Source organism: Ochotona princeps, chromosome 8 (genome assembly GCF_030435755.1).
Source record: "Ochotona princeps isolate mOchPri1 chromosome 8, mOchPri1.hap1, whole genome shotgun sequence".
Lineage (NCBI taxonomy): Eukaryota > Metazoa > Chordata > Mammalia > Lagomorpha > Ochotonidae > Ochotona > Ochotona princeps.
Window position 1 is genome coordinate 46,261,618 of NC_080839.1, and position 21,571 is coordinate 46,283,188.

At 35.2% G+C, this 21,571-nt stretch overlaps 1 protein-coding gene across 6 annotated transcripts in view; it reads right to left on the reverse strand.

Annotated features, from left to right (window-relative positions):
- Positions 1 to 21,571, reverse strand: part of EXOC6B (exocyst complex component 6B) — a 584,809-nt gene that overhangs the window by 311,279 nt on the left and 251,959 nt on the right. For all 6 annotated transcript variants that reach the window (XM_058667964.1, XM_058667965.1, XM_004582805.4 and 3 more), the window contains exons 7-8: positions 19,612 to 19,788; positions 5,259 to 5,327 (exon numbers count right to left, since the gene is read on the reverse strand). In XM_058667964.1, the coding sequence (XP_058523947.1) occupies positions 5,259 to 5,327; positions 19,612 to 19,788 (246 nt within the window). The remainder of the gene's footprint in view (positions 1 to 5,258; positions 5,328 to 19,611; positions 19,789 to 21,571) is intronic.

Sequence of the window (21,571 nt, forward strand, 5' to 3'; positions counted from 1 at the left end):
CCACCCCTCAAAAACTCTGAAGAGTCACCACTATAAGATATACATGCTCTGACACTTACGGTAGCAAAGTAGATATGTGAGCAATTATTCAAAATCCTTAAACATAAACATATATTTCATAGGACAGAATGAGCTTCTACCAGTAGCTGTACCATTTCAAAAGTAGGAAACACTGAATGAAAGAGAAACCTGTTTCTTCCATATAAACAATGCTCAACAAACAAACTGTTTATGAAAAGATTTATGAAGATCAACTATTTCACCATCATGGAACAACACTAAGTAGAATTTATTTTTAAATGAGAAATTTAAGGTCTCTTGTTTTTCTAGAGCCTTATGATCTCTAATTACCAACGTATTCTATATTCCACACAATTTAGCAGGACTATGAAGTCTTTCTACCTTCAGAATGTATGTTATTCAAATGTAAAATTAGTATGTCTATGACAGAACAGAATCCCTACATACATTTATACTTTACTTCATACACTTTTTAAAACATCAATACTGTGTCTATCCATCAGCATTAGATACATGTTGGACAATGGTCATTTATTAAATGGCAATGATGTGTCAGACACTCAGGCATTCTTCATTCAATATGTATAACTACTCTCAGCAGGTAATTATTGTACCATTTTATCTATGGCTGGCTTACACTTTGTAAATATGCAATTAAATTATTTCAACACACTTATGGATGGCTTACTAGAGTTCCCATGTCAAGTTAATTTGTGATATTTTCACATAACGAAATCTAAATACAGCTTATAAAAACTAAAATAGGTCCCGGCGGCGTGGCCTAGAGGCTAAAGTCCTCACCTTGAAAGCCCCGGGATCCCATATGGGCGCCGGTTCTAATCCCGGCAGCTCCACTTCCCATCCAGCTCCCTGCTTGTGGCCTGGGAAAGCAGTTGAGGACGGCCCAATGCAGTGGGACACTGCACCCGCGTGGGAGACCCGGAAGCGGTTCCAGGTTCCCAGCTTTGGATCGGCGTGCATCGGCCCATTGCAGCTCACTTGGGGAGTGAACCATTGGACGGAAGATCTTCCTCTCTGTCTCTCCTCCTCTCTGTATATCTGGCTGTAATAAAATGAATAAATCTTTAAAAAAAACTAAAATAAATACAGTGACATAATACATCACTGTCATAATCATTTAAAGAATATAAATCCCCTTGTGGCATAGTGTTATCTTAAAGCATAAGTTTTTGACTTCTGTACGTATCCTTTCTTCTTCAAAAGTAATTCATACAGAAGTGAAATCAAAGAACTGTTCATTGATAAAGTAACTGAAAAATAAGAATTAAATCAACATATGTTCAAGCAGAAATACAACTTTCTTAGCTTTTATTTATTTCTCTAGTCATTCATTTATTTATTTGCTGAGTAGCCACAATACACAAAGTACTGCTGGCACAGACAATATAACTTGAAACAAACAAAAAAATTATTTGCTTCCATAGGTTTTATTTGATTTTTCTATTTTGATTATAAAGTTTTCCTTGAAGCAATGTGAATAAATATGAGTTTTTCTCTAAGCATCAAACTGATGTATAATTGTGAGATTCTACATCCATACATACTACTGAAGAGACTAAACAAAATTATAAAGCACAGAAGAAAAAAAAGAAGACAGAAAAATTCCCATAAATATTCAACTTTCAAAGGGACAAATAAGTTCTATCTTATATAAGTCACTTCAAAAGAGAGAAAAAAGGAATAGATGCTCAATTCTTTAGAATGAGGCTAAAGCAACATTTAACTTTAAAGTCTTATAAGAGCAACACACAAAAAAGACACAGGCTTGTGTTAATTATGACCACATAAGGAAATATCAAAAAATATATAAAGCAACAATTAGAAGGTTTTAAATTTCACAGAATGATACAAATGTAGCAATGCATATTCATTAAGTGAATCTGAAGAATGATTTAATGTCAGAAAATAGAGCAATTAAATTTGCCACGTTTTCAATTGAAGGATAAATTCACAGGACAATATTAATATATGTGTACAACCAATAAAACTCAACAATCATTTGCATGTTTTAAGTATCAAAAATCTAGTAATAGCCAGACTTTAAACTTGGCAAAACCTACTATAAACATAAGCATTAGGCAACTAAAGCACTTCCTATAAATCCTTTTCAAAATCAGACTTGAAAACCTACTATTACCTTCATGAGCAACAGAATAAAACTGATCGTGGTTGATACAGTAAGATAGTAAAAGAACACTGTGATATATGGATAAAAAGAAAAAACACAATGTATCATACAATATGGCTGACTATATAGCCTATCCTAAATCAAAAAACACTGCTATAACTAAGAGGAGATGAGCAAGATTACCAGATTTAAAACCAACTTACACATACAACAGTTTTTCTTAATATTAGTAATAACTAACTTGAAAATAAAATAGAAATTGTCACGAAAACTGTCGCCATGACGGTAGCAAAGAATGCGTAAGATTGCTAACATTGGGTCTTAACTGGTTCCACTAGATCATTTCAAAGACCTTATCCAAGGCAAGCATTTGGCGCAATGGCTAAGATGTTGCTTAGGACACAGCATCACCATCAGAGTGCATGGATTTGAGCTCTGGCACTGCACCTCTGAAGACAGCAGGTGACAGCTCAGCTAGTTGTGCCCCTAGCACCAACATGTGAGACTTTCATTAAATTCTGAGCTTCTGGCTTCAACTTGACCAACTGTTGCAGGTGTTTGAAGAAAAATTCTTACAGTCTCAGTATCTCTGCCTTTCAAACAAAATGAAAATAAACAAATAAACCTAAAAACAAATAAACAAAAAATAAAACCAAAAAATAACAAAGTCTTCAAGGGAAAAATGATATTATTTTTTCATGACTAGGATGACTCAGCTTTATTAAGGAGCTATTTTTCCCAAAACTTGTCTGTAATTCAGTAACATTTTTTATTTGTAAACTTAAGCTGAATCAAAAGTTTACGGTATGGAAATGGTCTATGAACAATTAAGGCAATTTAGGAGAAGAGAAATAAAATAGGAACTACTTTTATCATATATTGAGAAACATTAAAAAAGCAAATATAAAAGAAAACAGAGCTATGAAAAAGTCATCATAGAAACAGAAATGTAGTCAATGACAAAGGTAATAGCAGAATTAATGGGTGATATAAGATTATGACATAGCTGACAAAATTGGTAAAGCTGGGGCCTGGCACAGTGGCCTAGCAGGTAAAGGCCTCACCTTAAATGCATCAGGATCCGATATGGGTGCCGGTTCTAATCCCGGCAGCCCCACATTCCAGCCAGGTCTTTGCTTGCGGCCTGAGAGGGCCGTCAAAGACAGCCCAAAGCCTTGGGACCCTGCACCCATGTGGGAGACCTAGAAAGAAGCTCCTATCTCCTGCTGTGGATCGGCTCAGTTCCAGCAATTGCAGTCACTTGGGGAGTGAATCATTTGATGGAAGATCTTCCTCTCTGTCTCTCCTCCTCTCTATGTCTGACTTTGCAATAAAAATAAATAAATTTTTAAGGAAAAAAAAAAGAAATTGGTAAAGTTGAACACATCACAAGGAAAAACTACAGCTATATCTGTGCCTCATACTACATACAACAGTGTGTCTAAAACAAATGAAGAGAAAAATGCCAATCATAATGGCCCTGAGATCGAGAGCAATATTTTTAAAACATGTCTCTAAAAGTATGAGCTATAAGGCTAACAGTGGTAGACTGGATTATATAACAAGGATTTTTGTTTCCTGAAAAAAATCATACAATTTAAAATCTGGTGAAATTTTGAGGGAAAAAAGATAGTGAGATCATACAGTCAATATGTATAATTTATGGAAATTCTAAAACATCTATTTCCAGTTTAGAGGATAAAGAAAACAACAAAAAAAACCCTAATACAAATCCTTGGCAAAGATTAAAAACAGGCATTTTATGCAAGTAAACTCTGAATGATTAGTAAGTCTATGAAGAGAGACAGAATTGTAACCAGTAAAGCAACACAAACTAAAATAAAGAAATGCCATTCAATATCACTAGCTAAAATTATAAATTAATCTACCTAAAAATTAAGTGCTTCAGAACTGTATCTTATGATCCAATAATTCTACTCCTGGTTATGAAAAATTATACATACAGCCATTAGCGAATAACACTTGTTATAGGGGAATGCTAGAGGTACTTTAAGTGTTGATGATTAAAATGATTATTAAAATGAGCAAATAAAAACCACCAATTATCATGCAGTAGTCGGGGAAGAAAATGATACCAAAATATAGACACTAACAGGACAATGCTAAATAAAAGTATAAGAAGAATAGCCAGAGACACCACAGAATACCAAATGACCACCATCCTTCCACGGGCAGACATATCCAGAACCACATATTAAACATATCAAAACTAGTGTCCATGGAGCTGTGGGAAAAGTGGGTTCATGTGTAACAATAAATGGAAAAAAAGATATCGAAGTAAAATGAAATACAGCCTTGGTGAAATAAGAGAATGTCACAACCTAAGGTGTAAATGATTTATTACATTCACAATGTCTAAGATTGGAATAGAATTGTCTACCTATTTATGCATCTTGACTCAACTGACATTTGCACTCACCTTTGTATAAAAAGGCACATCTTTTGGAGAGGGAGGGAGAAGAAAGGAGAAAGAGAAAAGGAGGAAGAGAATCTGAATACAAAGTGGGAGGATGAAAGAGAAAAAAGGAATTTTTTTTCTAAAACTAATGGACATTACCACAAAATTTTTCTGATCATAACATCCACAGACCATGTCCTAAAGTGTCTAGAGGAACAACAAAGTACAACTATGTTAAATATGTAAAGAAACAAAATGAGCAAAAATGTGCAGACATACGTTAACACTCATAGATACTTCCTTTTTCCATGTGTGTTCTATGACAAAAGAATCATTATCAGGGATAATACAGTAAATAGCTTCCACAAATATTATTTTAATGTGTAAAGTTAAGATTTTTATTTAAATAAAACTTTTTTGAATTTAAAAGAGAAATCTGAATAATTGTGAATATTTACACTTAAAATTTGTGATTTGGTGATGACTGATACATACATAACCATGCACAGCATGTTACACAGCAAACAAAAGACAAAAATTATCACAAGAACTAATTATCTTTTATAATTACCTCTCATCTTTCTTAATAACAAATTTTAAAAGCTACTAAAATGAGAAAGTGGAATTTTGAATTCAATATCCATGTTTACTGGAACCAGGAAGACTCACCAGGACAGTATATATATGTAGACATCGATAAACAGGAGAGAAATCCACCAAATCTTGGGCCCCAGGTACCTGCAAATGTAAAATCAACGGAACAGACTTCAGAAAAAGATATTTCAGAGCAACTAAATTCATTCAATACTACTCAAATATTTAAAAAAACAGCTGCAGCTTCTAAATAGTAAATATTTTATTGTTTTACTCTAGGAGTAATAAATTGTGAGCATACACACCAAGGCTGGGACAAATCCCACAAGAGTGGATAGGAGAAAAAAAAGAAGCAGGTAATATGCCCTTGCATCTGCCTTCAGAGAAACACCTTGCTTCTTGTGCCTCTAAAGGGAAAACAACGTATGGGAATGTGACTTTGAAGCTTTTCTTCTAAAATACTTGATAACTTACATTGAAATTTAAATCTCATACATAAAAAAAGTTCAAGAACAAAATTTGTCACTCAAGGAATTAAACATCTTGCCAACCAACATCTGAAAGGTTCAAGAATTAGGGAATAAGATAGCATGCAATCAACATACAGAAGGAAAAGAAGGAAGGAAAGAAAGACTATTTAAAAAAAGAAAAAAGATCACAAAAAGAAAAGCCAAACCTAGAAGTAATCAGCAGATTATAAAGTTGATAATATATTTAATGAAATCTAGATGTCAAAACAGAAAATAAAAGAAAAAAATCCCTCAAGGAAGGACTGGAGTCTAGACTAGTGTTTCAACTGATTTGCCATCTGATTTGATCATGAGTAAGCCACAGTTCACTATGGTCTAGATTTTCTCGACTTACAAACAGAAGGATATCAGTTGACATAGACAAGGAAAAAAGGAGACAGCTAGAGCATGTGGTTAGCCTAGCGGCTAAAACCTGGTTCCCACATAAGACAGTTTCTTCCTGCTCCAGCTCTGGACTCTACCTTTCTGATAATGTAGACCCTCAAATAATTAGGTTACTGTTTCCCTGGAGGGAGATCTAGTTTGTATTCCCAACACCCAGATCTGGATCCAACACAAACCCAGCCTTGAACGGCTTGGGAAGAGTGAATCTCAAATATGAAAATGCTATCTCTGACTCTCAAATAGATTTCTAGTATTTTAAATTTGTATAAAGACAAAAAGTGTTGGTTCACATGTATTGACTCTTCTGTTCATATGCTTCACACTCAAAAGGGCAAAGAATAATAAGTCTCTATATATCTAAGTACATCACTGTGTCGTACACTCTGTAAGCATACAAAACAGAACTTTATGTTAATCTAAAGATTGGTGATAAAGCGCTCAAGATCCTACACCATGACCCAAGAATAATTTTACTTCCAAAAATGAAAAAAAGAGTTAACAAGCACAAGCATTGCAAATTACTGATGAAAATATTTTATGGACAGATGGGCACCATGCTGTGAAAGAAGGAGTAAGTTTAAAAATCATATAAAAACTGTAACTTTAGACACTCATCTTCATTTTAATAAAAAAGTGATCACTAAGCTTTCTTGTCTGAAATGACCACATCATTAAAGCATCTTTGCAGCTTCCCTCTGTGATTGCAAAAGTGGCGATACGAAGAAAATTTATCTTGCCAGAAAACCAGAACCTATTTTGTCTTGCCAAAAAACAGAAATTTCTTTTATCTTGCCACAAAACCAGACTATACCACTAAGCAGAACACAATCCCAAAAGCAGAACAAAAAAAGTTTAAAAATTGTATTTATGATAATATTAACCAACACACAAAACTGCCCTGAATTAAAAATTTTAAAGTTTGATCTGTACAGGAAATGAAATTTTTAAATCAGAATTTATATTGTAAATTCATTCTTATAAATCTATAATTATAAAAATATCCAGAAATTTTCTTACTCAATTTGGAATATAAACTTGAATCATAAGTATTTATAATGTTCTTCATCAGATGATTGGCTTTGCTTGTTCTCAGAGCTATGATTTCACTCAAAAAGAAACTGTAGCCATGGTCAGACAGAGCTGTGGCCCTTTCACATGTCAGGTCCATGCTTATAAAATGTTAATTTCCCTGGAAATCTTCAGAGACTAAGCTAACAGGGGCACTCACAGAAAGATATGTGGTTACTAATCAGTTTAAGACCGAGCAAACTAAAAAAGCAGATATAGTTTCTGAGGTGGCAAAGGCCTTTTTTCTGCCATCTTCAACAAATATTTATGACCCAACCTATTCTTTGTGAGGCTGCTGTGGCATCACTCTATCAGCTTCCAGAGGTTTATGGGGTCCTGGCCTGTAAGCTGGACTGCTTCTTAGCCTCTGGAAACATCATCCTGTTAAGTCTCCCTAAGCCCTTGACTGCCTGCTGCACTGAAATCTAGACAAATGATTAAAGAGCAAGAAGGGCCTTCAGCTCCTGGTCTTTACCTTCACCCCCAACACAACAAACTGAGCAGTCGATTTTCCTCCACGCTCCCCTCTGTGAGGAACATTAGGAATGGACACCGAGAGAAACCCAGAGGAGTGCTGTGAGGATAGAGGTATGTAAAGTATGCACTGACTCATGCTGCTCTGAGCAGGCTGTGTTTTCTCTGCCGCACTAATGAAAAAGAATCACATTGGTGGAAAGGCAAAAACAGAAGAGCAACATACACTGTACGTGAAGGAATGCTACACGTTGGGAAGGACAAGAAATGAGCTTTCAAAAAAATTTAAATAAATGGGAGCGGGAAAGGGACCCAGAACAAAGGGCAGCTTTTCCCGACTCACAGAAATAGGTTTGTTTAAGGTCCACATTTTGCTCCCCATTTAAAATACTTACTCTCTGTCAAATCTGTCTTCATACTTCTTCCCTCCTTTACCCCTCCTTCCCCTCAAGTTGCAAAGAATGATTCAAACAGGTTTAGGTTTCAGCTGGGGCAAAGGGAGGGGTCCAAGGACACTTTCCTAAGCTAACAATGACTGTCCCTAATGGTTTCTGTCTCCTAACAAAAGCCATGACTCCTTCTTTATCAGCTTCATCTAATTTTTCCTTTCCAAAGTAAATAACACAGCCCTTGCATTTTACACATGTCCAATTTGACAAATCATTATCGACTGAGACTATAACTGATAAGAGATAACTTTGTGGTAGGACGTTGTCATTTCCTCTCATAAGGGCTTTCTTACTGAGATACAGAAACATGATTAAAATAGTTAAACATTTCCTCTGCCTGGCAGTCAGGAACTCAAGACATTAAGATACTGGAGTCAGTATTTTTTCTAGAAGTTCAAATAGATCTATGAAGATACGAACAATAGCCAACAAACAGTACATAGAAGATTATTTGGCCTTTTAAACTAATTGTTTTCCTTAAGAATTCACATGAAATAATTTCATCACCAAGGACAGCAGCTGCCTAATTCCCTATATAGTCTCAGAATGGATAGCGTTAAAGCTTTATGCCAGCTCAGACTTTGCTGCTTTTGTGGAGGATTACATATTAAGTAAGATTTAAGATGTATTAAGTAAGAAAACAGTTCCTCAGGATATTTGCCTAAATAATCGATAACTTGAAAACACTTTTCAGGAGTGGATACTAGTAAACTAGCAGCAGAATTGTGGAGTGGCATGCTGCAACATGCAGAGATGAATTGCACCAAGCTAACTGCTCTGTAATTGCACACACATACTCATAAGAGATCATGTATCCACTGAATGTCAACACATATGATTAATCTGTTTATTATAATATGACTGAGAATCTAGATGACAAACATCAACAACATTAATCAAAATAATACTTCCTAATGTTTGTCTGTGGAGTATTTGTTGTTAAATGGCATTCACAGACAATATAAAAATGCCAGCTCATGTAAGAAGTTCAAGTATAGAAGACTGAAAAAGGACTCTGAAGACAAGGGAAGTTACAAAGTAAGGACAAATTTATAAACAGAATTGAGTAAATGCACACCAAAAAGTAGTTTTATGAGCCTCTGAAATCATATTTATTGGAAAATATTAATGACTCAAAGTAGATATGGGAATATTAGACAACCAGGAAAAGAAAAATGAATATTTCTGATTATGACATTTTTAAAAAGCTAGAATCAACTTTTCATGCTTTTTAAATACATTTCCATACAATTCAAATGGTGTCTCTCAAAGTGGAAAAGAAATGGTTAATTTCTCTTATAAAGTATAAGAAAAATGTTTTCACAAATCGAAGACAAAATTTTTGATGTCAAAATACATTATGTCACTCAAATTTTAACATTTTTCTAATTCTTTTCACCAAAAAAAGAAATCTAAGGTGGCAATTGTTGATACTAATTAACTTTAAAAGACTTACAAGTGAAAGAAGTGGGGGGGGAATAATATATGCAGGTTAGGACCTGATAATTAAATCTGCTTTACTGCTGGGTAAGTATAACCTTAGAAAAAGGGAAATAAATACAATAGAGGAGATCTTTACTTCTCCACCAAGCAGAGAGGTTACTATGATAGATTTATCCATGCTGCTGATAAAGACAGCACATGAGAAGAAATGCATTAATTCACTCTAGCCCTGATGCTCACATATCTGCAGGACAAGACCCTTCCACATACACAAACTCTCTCTCACACACACACACATACACACACACATTCACACACATACTTTCCACTCACTATTCATTTTCCTCTTACTTAGCCTTTCAAACAGATGGATCATCCAAAATGAGGATGATGATAGAGGTTTGTGAGGAATTTAGATCTGTTTTACACTAATTACTTGAGCCATTTCTCCACCTTGAAAATACTTCTGACTACCACTTTACCCAAAACAATTTCTCAGTATTATTAAATGAATGCAAGGACTTAGTGCCCATTTCTGAACATTAGTTGGATCTCAAACTCATTAAAATGTACCAGGCATTTTTCTGAAAACAGCAAACAACAAATGATTAGCTGAAGGGGCAGGCAATATCATTGAATTTAGAGGGTCAATTGCGACAGCCCATATTATGGCTGGAAGCCAGGAAATACCTGGCAAACATTTTTCACCACTGTCCTTTCCCAAACTATTTTGCTTCCAAAATTTCAGAAAAAAAAGAAGAGCAAAATCCATTTGTACATAAGCTTTTTATGGAACTAGACTAAACACCCACAGACACACCAACAAACTAGAGGACCTAAGTGAATAGAATTGGCAAAATAAATTTTCTTAAGAATATCCTATATAGAAACCTATCCTAAAAGGACCGAATCTTGCTAGACAATCTCACAAATTATTAAAGTTCCCTTTAACAAATTCCTCAACAGATCAGCATATATTTAAAGTAATTGCAGTAAGCAGAAGAAAATTATGAGACACTGGGGGTGGGGTGGAGGAAAAAATTAACCTAGGGCCAAAATCAAAGGGTAGTCTACAGTCACTTAAGAATTTTCTGTTTGGGGCCCGGCATGATGGCGTAGTGGTTAAGGTCCTCGCCTTGCACGCCCCGGGATCCCATATGGGCGCCGGTTCTAAGCCCGGCAGCTCCACTTCCCATCCAGCTCCCTGCTTGCGGCCTGGGGAAGCAGTCGAGGACAGCCCAAAGCCTTGGGACCCTGCACCCGCATGGGAGTCCTGGAAGAGGCTCTTGGCTTCGGATTGGCACAGCTCCAGCCATTGCGGCTGCTTGGGGAGTGAATAATCGGATGGAAGATCTTCCTCTCTGTCTCTCCTCTCTGTATTTCTGCCTTCCAATAAAAATAAAATAAATCTTGAAAAAAAAAAAGAATTTTCTGTTTGGGCTGCCCTTGTTGGGCAGTGGGTTAAGCCACGGCCTACAGAACTAGCATCACATCTAAGCACAGGTTTGAGCTCCAGATGCTCCACTGTTGAAACAAAATCTCAACTAGACATTATTGCTTTCTTTCTATTATAAGCTTTATTTATTTATTTGGAAAGTAAAGGCATAGGGGCAGGCAATGGGATAACAGAGAAAGAGAAAAGATCTTGCTTCCACTGATTCATTCCCCAAATAACTGCAGCAGCCAAAGGGCAAGACCAAGTGGTAGCCAGGAGCCTGGAACTCCATCTGGGTCTCCCACAGAGTGGTAGGAGCTCAAGATTCCAGGTTATCCACTGTCTTTACAGGCAGATTTGTAGGGAGCTGGGATCAAAATAGCAGTTGGCTCCAAAATAGTGCTCATATGGGATGCAGCATCACAGGTGGTGGTCCTGCCAGCCACGTCATAATGCCAGCCCTTAGCTGGCCATTAACTACCAATGGACTTGCCAGATGCTAACACACTGTAAAGTCTTGGGCAGCAAAGTCAATTTACACTAAATACAGCATGAAAAACAAAAGGTGGGGGAAGAGGATCATCTTCAAGTGATTAAAAGTAGACAGAAGAAAGTGTCACCATAATATAAAGAATTTGCATCTTGGGCCCGGCGGCGTGGCCTAGCGGCTAAAGAACCTCAATCTCTGCTACCTAAAGAACTTGTACAATCTGCAGAAGAAAATAAAATCACTGGAAAAGATCGGCAAAAGTCATGAGTGGATAGCTTAGTGGAAAAGGGATATACAGTGGTACTAAAACTCATAAGAGATTCCACTTTATCTATAATAAAAAGAATGCAAGTTAAATTTATAGAGATATCACTGTTCATCTGGTAAAAATTCAAAAACATCTAAAACTTCATTTACAGAAAGCTATAAGGAAACAGGCATCCCATACAGCCCTGAGGTTGGGGAGAGATATATTAGATAGTGATCCCCCAATGGAGAATTTGATGTTATCCCACAAAAATATACATGAATTTATCCCTTCTTTCAAGAGTCCTGCTCCTTGAAATCTAGCTCTGATTATACGAGAAAAAAACAACTCTCAAATTTGTTCAGGTTTTTGGTTATTTTTTTAAACTTTATTTGTTCTATGTGCAGTAAAATTCACTATTTCTATGGACCAATTGTTTTACATTCTGACAAGTATGTACAAAATACCACCAAAATCAAAATAAAAAGAAACATTTTACTAACACAAAGAAGATTCCCTCAGGCTTCTTCATAGTTAAATTGTTCATCTGGCAAATACTGATCTATTCTCCATCCCTACAGATTTGTTTTCCCAGGAGTCTCCTATAAATAGGCCCCAAAAATAAGTAGCTTATGAATTCGGCCTCGTTTATGTAGTATAATGCTGCTGAGATTGCGATTGATCTATGTGGTTTCTTCTATTTGTAGTTCATCTTTCCATATCAGTGTGTCATTCTAATCATGAATTCTAATCATGAATGATGGCAACATCATCCACTGAAAAACATTTTGGTTGTTCTAGCAATGGCAATATGTCAACAGGTTCGGGTTTTTGAGTGAACATACTTTTGGAATACCAGAGAGTGGGATTTCTAGGTCATATGACAAGTTTATGGTCAACCTTATAACAAACTGTCAAACTGCCTTCCCAAGACACTATATCATGTCACATTTTCACATCAATAAAGAAGAGTTCCAACGCTCTTCCATCCTTGTCAAGATATCTTCAAAACTTAATATATTTTTAGCTATTCTAATAGCTGTGCAGTTAAAAACCTATTTTTATGCTCAGGCAACAAACTGCTGAATAGAAAACTACTGCTAAGGCAATAAATGATTAAATAAATTATGATCCAAACTGGAATACAATTAAAAGATTTCTATTAACAGATATGGAATGATTTTCAGATATGTTTTAAGGTATAAACACATATATATATATATATATATTCTTACTCATTTTAGAAAATCACTGCTGTCTAGGCACGATAGAACACATGATTCAGAAAGCAATCAAGGACTTCTACAATCACTAGGTAACAAATTGTAAGGGAATACGACAGTGGCATGATCCAAAAGTATCACTCTACAAATCAATTATAAAATGAGGACCTTACCTTCTTACATTAAAAGAATCTAACAGACATAGCCTTAACTAATTACATACTTCCTGGTAAGATGTAATAAAAATAGTGTAACATTGCCTTTGTAATATTGCTGGCAAAAATGAGTAACTTTAATCTAATCTAGTCATATGGTGACATAACAAGAAGTGCCTAAACAGAGAAGTATTAATAAGACTGAACAAATCTCAAAATTCAATACAATATATGATAATTGTCCAGATGTGTCTAGAGGAAGAAAAAGAAATGGTTGCTGTAAATGACAATATTGGAACAATATTATATATAACATTGGGATAATACAATATACAACATTGTATATGAATTGTACATATAAAGTAGAAAGTTGATGACTATTTTTTCATGTGGGCCAAGAAGTTCAAAAGCTGTTTCTGGTTCACAGGTTGCCAATCTGCAACATCTAGTTTCTGGAAGATAAAATTCTAATGACATTCACTTTACTTTAGCTTCCTAAGAAATAATCAATATCTGCTACCTTTCTGTCAACATAGAAAGTCTAGCAATAAACATTTTGAAATCTGAGGCAAATCTTGTAACAATTATTCTACAAACAATCTGGCAATAATTCTTGTCATTCTTTTATGATGAGAAAATGGATGCTTAGAAAAGTTACATGATTTGTCACAATAGCACAAAGGCAGCAGAATTTGTGACTTGTTAACAAAAGTCGTATTTGTGTACTTTCCATTCACCCTGTGATACAGAATAAATTGCATCTCCCAGAATTCATATATTGAAATCCTAATCCACATTGCAACTGTACTTAAGGTTACATGAGGTCATAAAGGTAGGGCACTAATCCTAAAGAATCAGGGTGGTTCTTCTAAGAAACAGAAGAAAGACATTAAGGAAATGTGCACAAAGACAAAAGATCAAGTGAGGATACAGTCACTAGACAGTCACCTGCAAGTCCACGAGAGTGGCTCAGGAGAAACAACCCCTGCTGAACTTCTTCTTCAGAATTATGAGAACATAAACTTCTGCTGGTGAAGTCATTCATTATATATTATGTTCTTATGACAGCAACTAAATATCTCTTGTCACCTCAAAATCACTACTACATCACAGTCACAGACATCAAGACACCCTACAAGGCTTCTTATTACATGGTATTTCTATGTAAATTACTAATTTCCTCCTGTTAGGACCACATTTCAAAAGAGGCACTAAAATCTGGAGAGCTAAACCTAACATGAATCATTTGGTCAACACATATCTGATCAGTGTTGTGGAGGACACTACTATTAAGAAAATTACAAACTTCCAGTTTGTAATGTTTGTCACATGTATGTCACCAGTAAAGGATTCTAAGAATGCAAACGTGTAAAGAAGTCTATCAGCAAAAAAAAGACAGACCTATTTTCTCAAACTTTTCTTAGTATTGCTTGATTTCAACAGTTCTTTTTTAATATGCATTACATGGCAGTCATTAATCCACATAAATATACATTACCAAAACCTACACCAGCATGTATTTCCCCTTTATGCAAAAACAAAAGCACATAATGTCATGCTAGTAACTGTCATAGCGTGATAACATGGACTGTATCAAGTACTCAAAAAAGCGCATGATATGTAATAAATCATATTTTAATTCTCACGATCATCCTACCCTCATCAGATGTCATTGTTCCACTCTCACAAGTCATGTAGAATCTTGAGGGACTCTTTTTGTCTTTTTTATTTTACCTTTATCTTAAATATCTCAAAAATTACATTTCTGATCAACCTATGATATAAATGCATTCTCAACCTAAAATTTCACTACTTCAAAAGCAGTAAGCTCTATCCAGACACAAACACTTGCACACAGTACAGGGTGATAGAAAATTCAAACCAAATTCCCTAAATCATACTGAAAATCACCTGAACTAAGCTGTTGCCCAAAAATGATTAAATATCTATATCTTTATATAATCCAGTCTTAACATATAATTTGGGGGGGGGAAGACCTTACTTTAATGTGACTCCTTCACTAACTTAGCCAAACATAGAAATATAGAGACAGTTTTACTACAGAATACTTTCTTTGCAACACTCCTCAACAATCACTAGGAGGGTGACTCTGGAGGAGAGGGGGAGCCCTCATTCCATGAGCTGCTTCAACTATGTAAGCTGGCTTTTTAGCCAGGATAACAACTGACTACTGGGACATAACTGTCACTTCCTTAAACTGTTAAGTTTTTCCCATTTCTAAAAGAAATGTCATTTTAGTTTAATAATGTGTTAACTATCTGCGTACAATGTGCAAAGGCTGTGTTCCCCTATGTACCCATTTCAATATCCTAATGAAGTATAGCATAGTAAATAGCTTAACAATATCATTTACTCAAAGATTGCATTACATATTCTTGCATAGGACAAGTTCTCACTTAGAAGAATAACAGAATGCTCAAACTAAACATTTCACTGAAAAACTAGTAACTCTTATAAGCAAGAGATTTTAGAAAGTAAACTATATCTTTCTCTTCAAATATTACACTTATTTCCAGAAAAAAAATTAGATCATTCTAATGGCAAATCAATAGGCGTCCCAATCATTCCTGGGATTATTTATTTTTGCACTAAAAAAAAGATCCCTCAAGATCTTCTAAAACCTTGCAACTCCTATGGTGTCATCTTCATCTAGGATTTTGTTAAAAATGCAGCCTCTCAGATTCATCTGCAGCCTGTAGAATGGAAATCTGCATTTTAATATGATTCCCACCTAATTCCTATGCATATTAAAATTCATGAAGAACTGCTCTATATATGGGTTCTCTGGCTAGGTCCTGGGGTGACAAAGATTTCATGAATGCCTTAAAACTTCACACAACATGTATGTACATCTTACTGGAAAAGACTCCATATAATTTTCATCAAACTCTTATATATTACCACAAACAGATGAATAATCACTGTCCTATAGTATTGTATGCTAGAGCTAGCATACTCACAGATTCAAAGTCATAGTATTCCAAAAACTATGTTGTTCTCAAAGAGGTTTGTTGAAGAATGACAAGAATGAAGGTCAGAACGTCACAGTGGGTCACGAAAGACCTTATCTGAAGAATTTATTCACACCATGCAAGAACTATGCCAAGAAACCAGTTTGGAGACATCTAAATAAATAATTCTCTACATGAGGTTTGAGATTAAGAATGTGCACTTGAAGAAGATTCAAACTGAGAAGTAAATAAACATAAGGTAGCATTTTTTAAGATAGCATGCCATTACATGACAGGGAAGTGATGAATTCTTGTTGTAAGAGTCCAATCAGCATAACTCTAGCATGAATTGTTTGATCTGAGATATGGGATTTTAGTTATGGGATATGGGAAGATAGTTAAAAATACTAACTTCCAAATACATTTTTACAATATTTTATCTATTAGGAAACCCCAACACACTTAACAAGTCTCATTTTTTATTATCTTCTCTGAACCTCACAGGACAAAGCAAAGAAGCATGGCACAAAACTTTAAGACATTAAGGTTTTCAGTGAGCTAGTGATAAACATGGTTCCTACTCATTTGGTTCTCAATGCTATATAAGACCTGTATACACAATTCATTCCTTGATCACATCATCAAATATATACTCTTCAAAGTCTTTTTTTTCTCTAGAAGATTCTCAATGAAATATAAGAACTGCTTATGCATTTATCCCTTGATCTTATCATCCTACACACAATTTTCAGGGTATGTATAATTCAGAGGAAAAAATTAAATATAGTTTCTTTTTCCATAAGTGACAGTGCTTGATAATTTTCACTTTCTTGATGGCTACTCAAATTATAAATGAAAGAAATCAGTCTTTCTTCAGATTGAAGTTTTCCTGTGTTACCGCTGTAACCAGTTGTTTGTGATGAGAATAACACCTGACAGTCTCTTCTGTAGGGTGGATCCATGTCCTAACATACCAATCATTCCAGGAAGGAAGGGAGAATGCTAGAAAATATTCAGGGGGATCAAATCCTCTCTGCCCTTGCTGTCACCAACAGTGACCAGGCCACTGGTTGGATCTTATGTTCCAAAATGGTGCATCAGACAACACTTGAAAGACTTTTCTTGGCTCTAATGATTATTAAGAGTTCTCATTATCCAAGGACAATTTAGATTAGGAAGAAACTCTCAAGTGCTGTTAACTATTACTGTGCCCCTTCTGTATAATAAATACAGCCTATTAAAGTACATACTTTAGCTCAAAATGATAAGCATAATCATTCACTTTGATTGCAGAAATGTGTCCCCTCAACAATGATAAACTATTTTACAGGATATAATACACTTTCTACATGTTAATAGATTCTCAGACATTTAACTAAGATGCTAATACTGAGATATATAATCAATTTGTTTGCTTTTCAGTCTAAGACTTTAAACTGAACTAACTCAATTTGCTTTTTGATTAAAAAAATGATAATTGGGAGAGGCACAAGGACAGTAGAGATACATAATAGAAGTCAGCAAGGAAAAAAATCATAAAAAAAAGAACAAAAATTAGCATTCTTGATCATCTTTTGCAGAGAGGGCATGTTTGCAATCCTACAGAGCATAATCTACTATTCTACCAGCTAAAAATATTAGGTTCTAGATAACAGTGCTAAGAGAAAATAAGCTATTTATGGTGTAAATATAACACCTCTTCAGTTATACTGGGTACCAAAATAATAAAATGCATTTTTATTTACCCATTTTAATGAGATCATTAATAAGATAAGATCCCTGTTACTGATACCAGTAGTCACATTTCTCCAACTGAAAATCAAAGCTCTGTTTCTCTAGTGATAATTTTTAGCTTCTTGGAGATGGGAATGGATTTTAAATTATCTTTGCAGGAAAGTAGTTTAGAAACTATCTTATACTGACATGATAATCATCTTCATGATAAGAGCATTCCGTGCAAAGACTTAGGATAGTACAGGGAATATAATATATTGCACTGAAGATTCATTTGACTACCAAGACATATGCTTAACAAATATTGATAATTTTTTCAGTATATTCAATTAAAATGAAGGCAGTATTTCTTTGGAATATATGTCATAAACTAATATCTTTTAAGTTTGCTCTGATTGCATTCATTTTTTTAAGTGGACAGTCAAAGTATTAGTAAAAAAAAAAAAAAGGTAAAACAGGAAAAAAAAAAAAGATACTAGCTTCAACACATTAAACAATTTACCTAAGATTGCAAAGTTAGTGACCAGTTTGGGGGCACAGTTTTGGGGGACAGAGAAGAACAACGGTAGTAAAGATACAAGGAACAGCAACAGAGGAGATCCAGTAAACTCAGTTTTAACTAAAGAAAGGAAACCAAAAAAAGGAGACAAGTACAGGTTACTGAGTAAAACAGAACACTAACTACAACACAGTACTGAACACAGGAGCAAATGATTCTGCATGCATGTCAGGGGCCATTTTAAACAAATGACATGACTATTAATACTTTTTGAATAAAATGGCAGAGCCAAGATTTTAATAGCAGCTGTGTGATGTCAAATCTCTTCTTCCTATACACTACACTCAAAAAAAAAAAAAAAGAAACTAATGAAAAAATAACTAATTCAGTGTAGGTATACACTATGTATTCAGGAAAGGAACATTTTAATGGAAAATATCAGATATCATACAATTTTACTTTCAAAACTATATTTAATATGCTTCCAACAACAAAGAAGTATTTTTTAAAAATATACTAGTTAAGCTACTTTACCTTGTCATTGCCTGATATAAACACACAATCTAGGAGGGAATATATATGTCACAAAATTTCCAGATATTGTATAATCACTGATACACTTACATCCTCAGGAAATAGACAGTCCCCTTTCTGGGATATTTTAATTTTTTTCAATCTGAACCTCTACTAAAGGTGATGAAAACTGCTTCTTCACTCCTTACATATTTCAAAAATATTTTTCACTTCATGTCTTTAGGTCAGATAAACTATATACTTTCCTAAGATATGTCCAGGTCTTATAGAATTAAAAAAATGCTGTATTTTCATGAAGTGAAAATATATTTTTAAAACTCTCAATTTTGGACAGGTATTAACCATGCAGTCTAGATGCGGTTAGGATGCCCACATTCAATTCTAGAATAGCTCAGCTAGATAGCCAACTCTGGCTCCTGACTTCAGCTTTCTGATAATGTAGACTCTAGAAGGCTGCAGTGATGTGTTAAAGAAAATGGATTTTTACCATTCATATGAGATTGGACTGAGTTCCTGGCTTCCAGCTTCAGCCCAACCCAATCTCAGCCCGTGTGGAAATGTGCATTCCTACCTCTCAAAACAAAAATAAAAATTCTCCTAAAGAACCAGAATTTGAGTTATCTTGGTGCATCTTTAGTTTCCTTATATTAGAGCCCATCTGTGTTTGAAATGATATTTAATATCCAGGAAATCAAACAAACTATATTACATGGATAACTCATTTATCACATCTCAAACATATCAGCTTAAAGCTCAGAAACAGACAAGGCTTCCCATTTCAAACATGTTACCTCTTCATCATCTTCTTCATCTTCAACATCCAGAATTCCTGAATCCTGTTCAGACTTGGGGCTGGTGCTTTCTATCTCTGTATCAAAGATTGTATATGCATCTTTCTTAGATTTTCTCTTGCTACCTATTCTGGGTTGTTGCAAGATAATGTTATCCAGGTTTCTTTGTTGTTGGGCCTAGGATAAGAAAATGAGAGAAAGAGAGATAGGAAAAAAATTAAGTAAGCTTTCAATAAATTTAAACTGTTGAACAAATTGCTATATTAAATCACTATGATAAAATCACTAAATACATACATAAATATAAATTTTAATCCTAGAAATGGTTAAACATATTATTTTAAACCTGGAGGTAACCTATTTAGCTCCTTCTGCAAGTTATCACAGAAGAAAAGATAGTATCATCATAATACTTTTCTGTTATAGCCACTAAATCATCACAAAATGAAATATACAATTTTTGCTAAAGTAGGCAGTCAGCACAACGGACTCAAACCACAGTGGTTAAGGGAGAAAAGAATGGGAGTCCATAATTCATTTTATTTCATTGGAAATAACACATCAGTAAAATGTATCCAGGAAGATGAACTATTTTCAGAGTGCGGCTTGCACTAACAGTGTTCTACTATCATACTCTATGAAAAAGAGTTTTTCAAAAGGGTTTCTAGGGCTGGCATCATGGTGCTGCAGTTTAAGCTACAGTTTGGGATGTCCAAGCTGCAGTTTGGGATGTCAGCATCCTATTTTGGAGTCCTAGTTCTACCAATTGCTCCTGGCTGCTCCACTTCCAATCCAACTCCCTGCTAATGCAGTTGGGAAATCAGTTGAAAGTTGCCCAAGTACTTGGATCCCTGCCACCCATGTGGGAGACAAGATTGGAGATCCTGGCTCATGGCTTTCTCCTGGCTAAGACCTGGCATTGCAGTCATGTGAAAAGCTAACCAGCTGATATCTCTTCTTCTCTCTCTGATCCTCAGCCTTTGAAATAAATTAATACATCTTTTTTCAAAAATGATTTTTTCTTCTGAACTTTTGCAGAAAGATATGTATAAGCCCCTTGGTCAAATAAAATAAGATGATTTGACTATGTGGTTTCAGTAAACACAAAACAAGGCAATGTATGAATATTCAGAGTATACAATGGAAGCATTAAACTACACAACATTAGAACTCCAAGCAAACTGAGCCTTCACTCACGAAACCAAGGCTAGAAGAAAAAGGATCTGTTTGAGGTTAAAAGGTTGGTGAATGAGAAATCAGAAACCCAAAGTATGACCCCCTAAATTCTGGATCAGTGCCACAAAGCATGAGAAAAACGATTTCCCACATAAAAATTCTGAGGTCCTGTCAGGGAGAAACCCTGACTGCCATGCAGCATTCCTGCACACATGCAATGCACATTCACAGAAAGAAAGCTGCAAGTAGTCTTTATTTTTAAAGACACTGGTCCCACTTGTTTTAATCCAGCATATTCCAGATACATTTCCCAAAGGATCATTCCTTTTTCATTTACATGAAATTCTCAGTGTGGTAGGTTATCCCGGGGCACTTAACTGGAAAAGGTGCAAGGGTACAAATACTCCCAGGTCTGCCTTGTAAGGCAAATTTCCTAATTGAGAGAGTTCAATGGATCACAAGAAAGCTCACTGTGACCATAAAGAGACAGCCATGACAAAACGACTCCTCAGATTATAGTCCATGTTGCAGCTGCCAGCTCCAGCTCTCCTGTCTGCATGCTGCTTTCTTGCAGTTTGTTCAATAAATCTAATTCTGCTCACTCACTCCAGCTGCTCTAGTGAATCCTTTCGCTACCTGTGATAGCTTCAATTGGCTGCCTCCTTAACATCTTGCCAACATAAAGGTTGAGCTTGTAGCCTCTCAAAATATATCATATTTTTCTCCTCAGAAATAAGAAATTAGTTTAGGAGGAAAAAGCAAGTGTTTTCAAAGCTTCTGAATA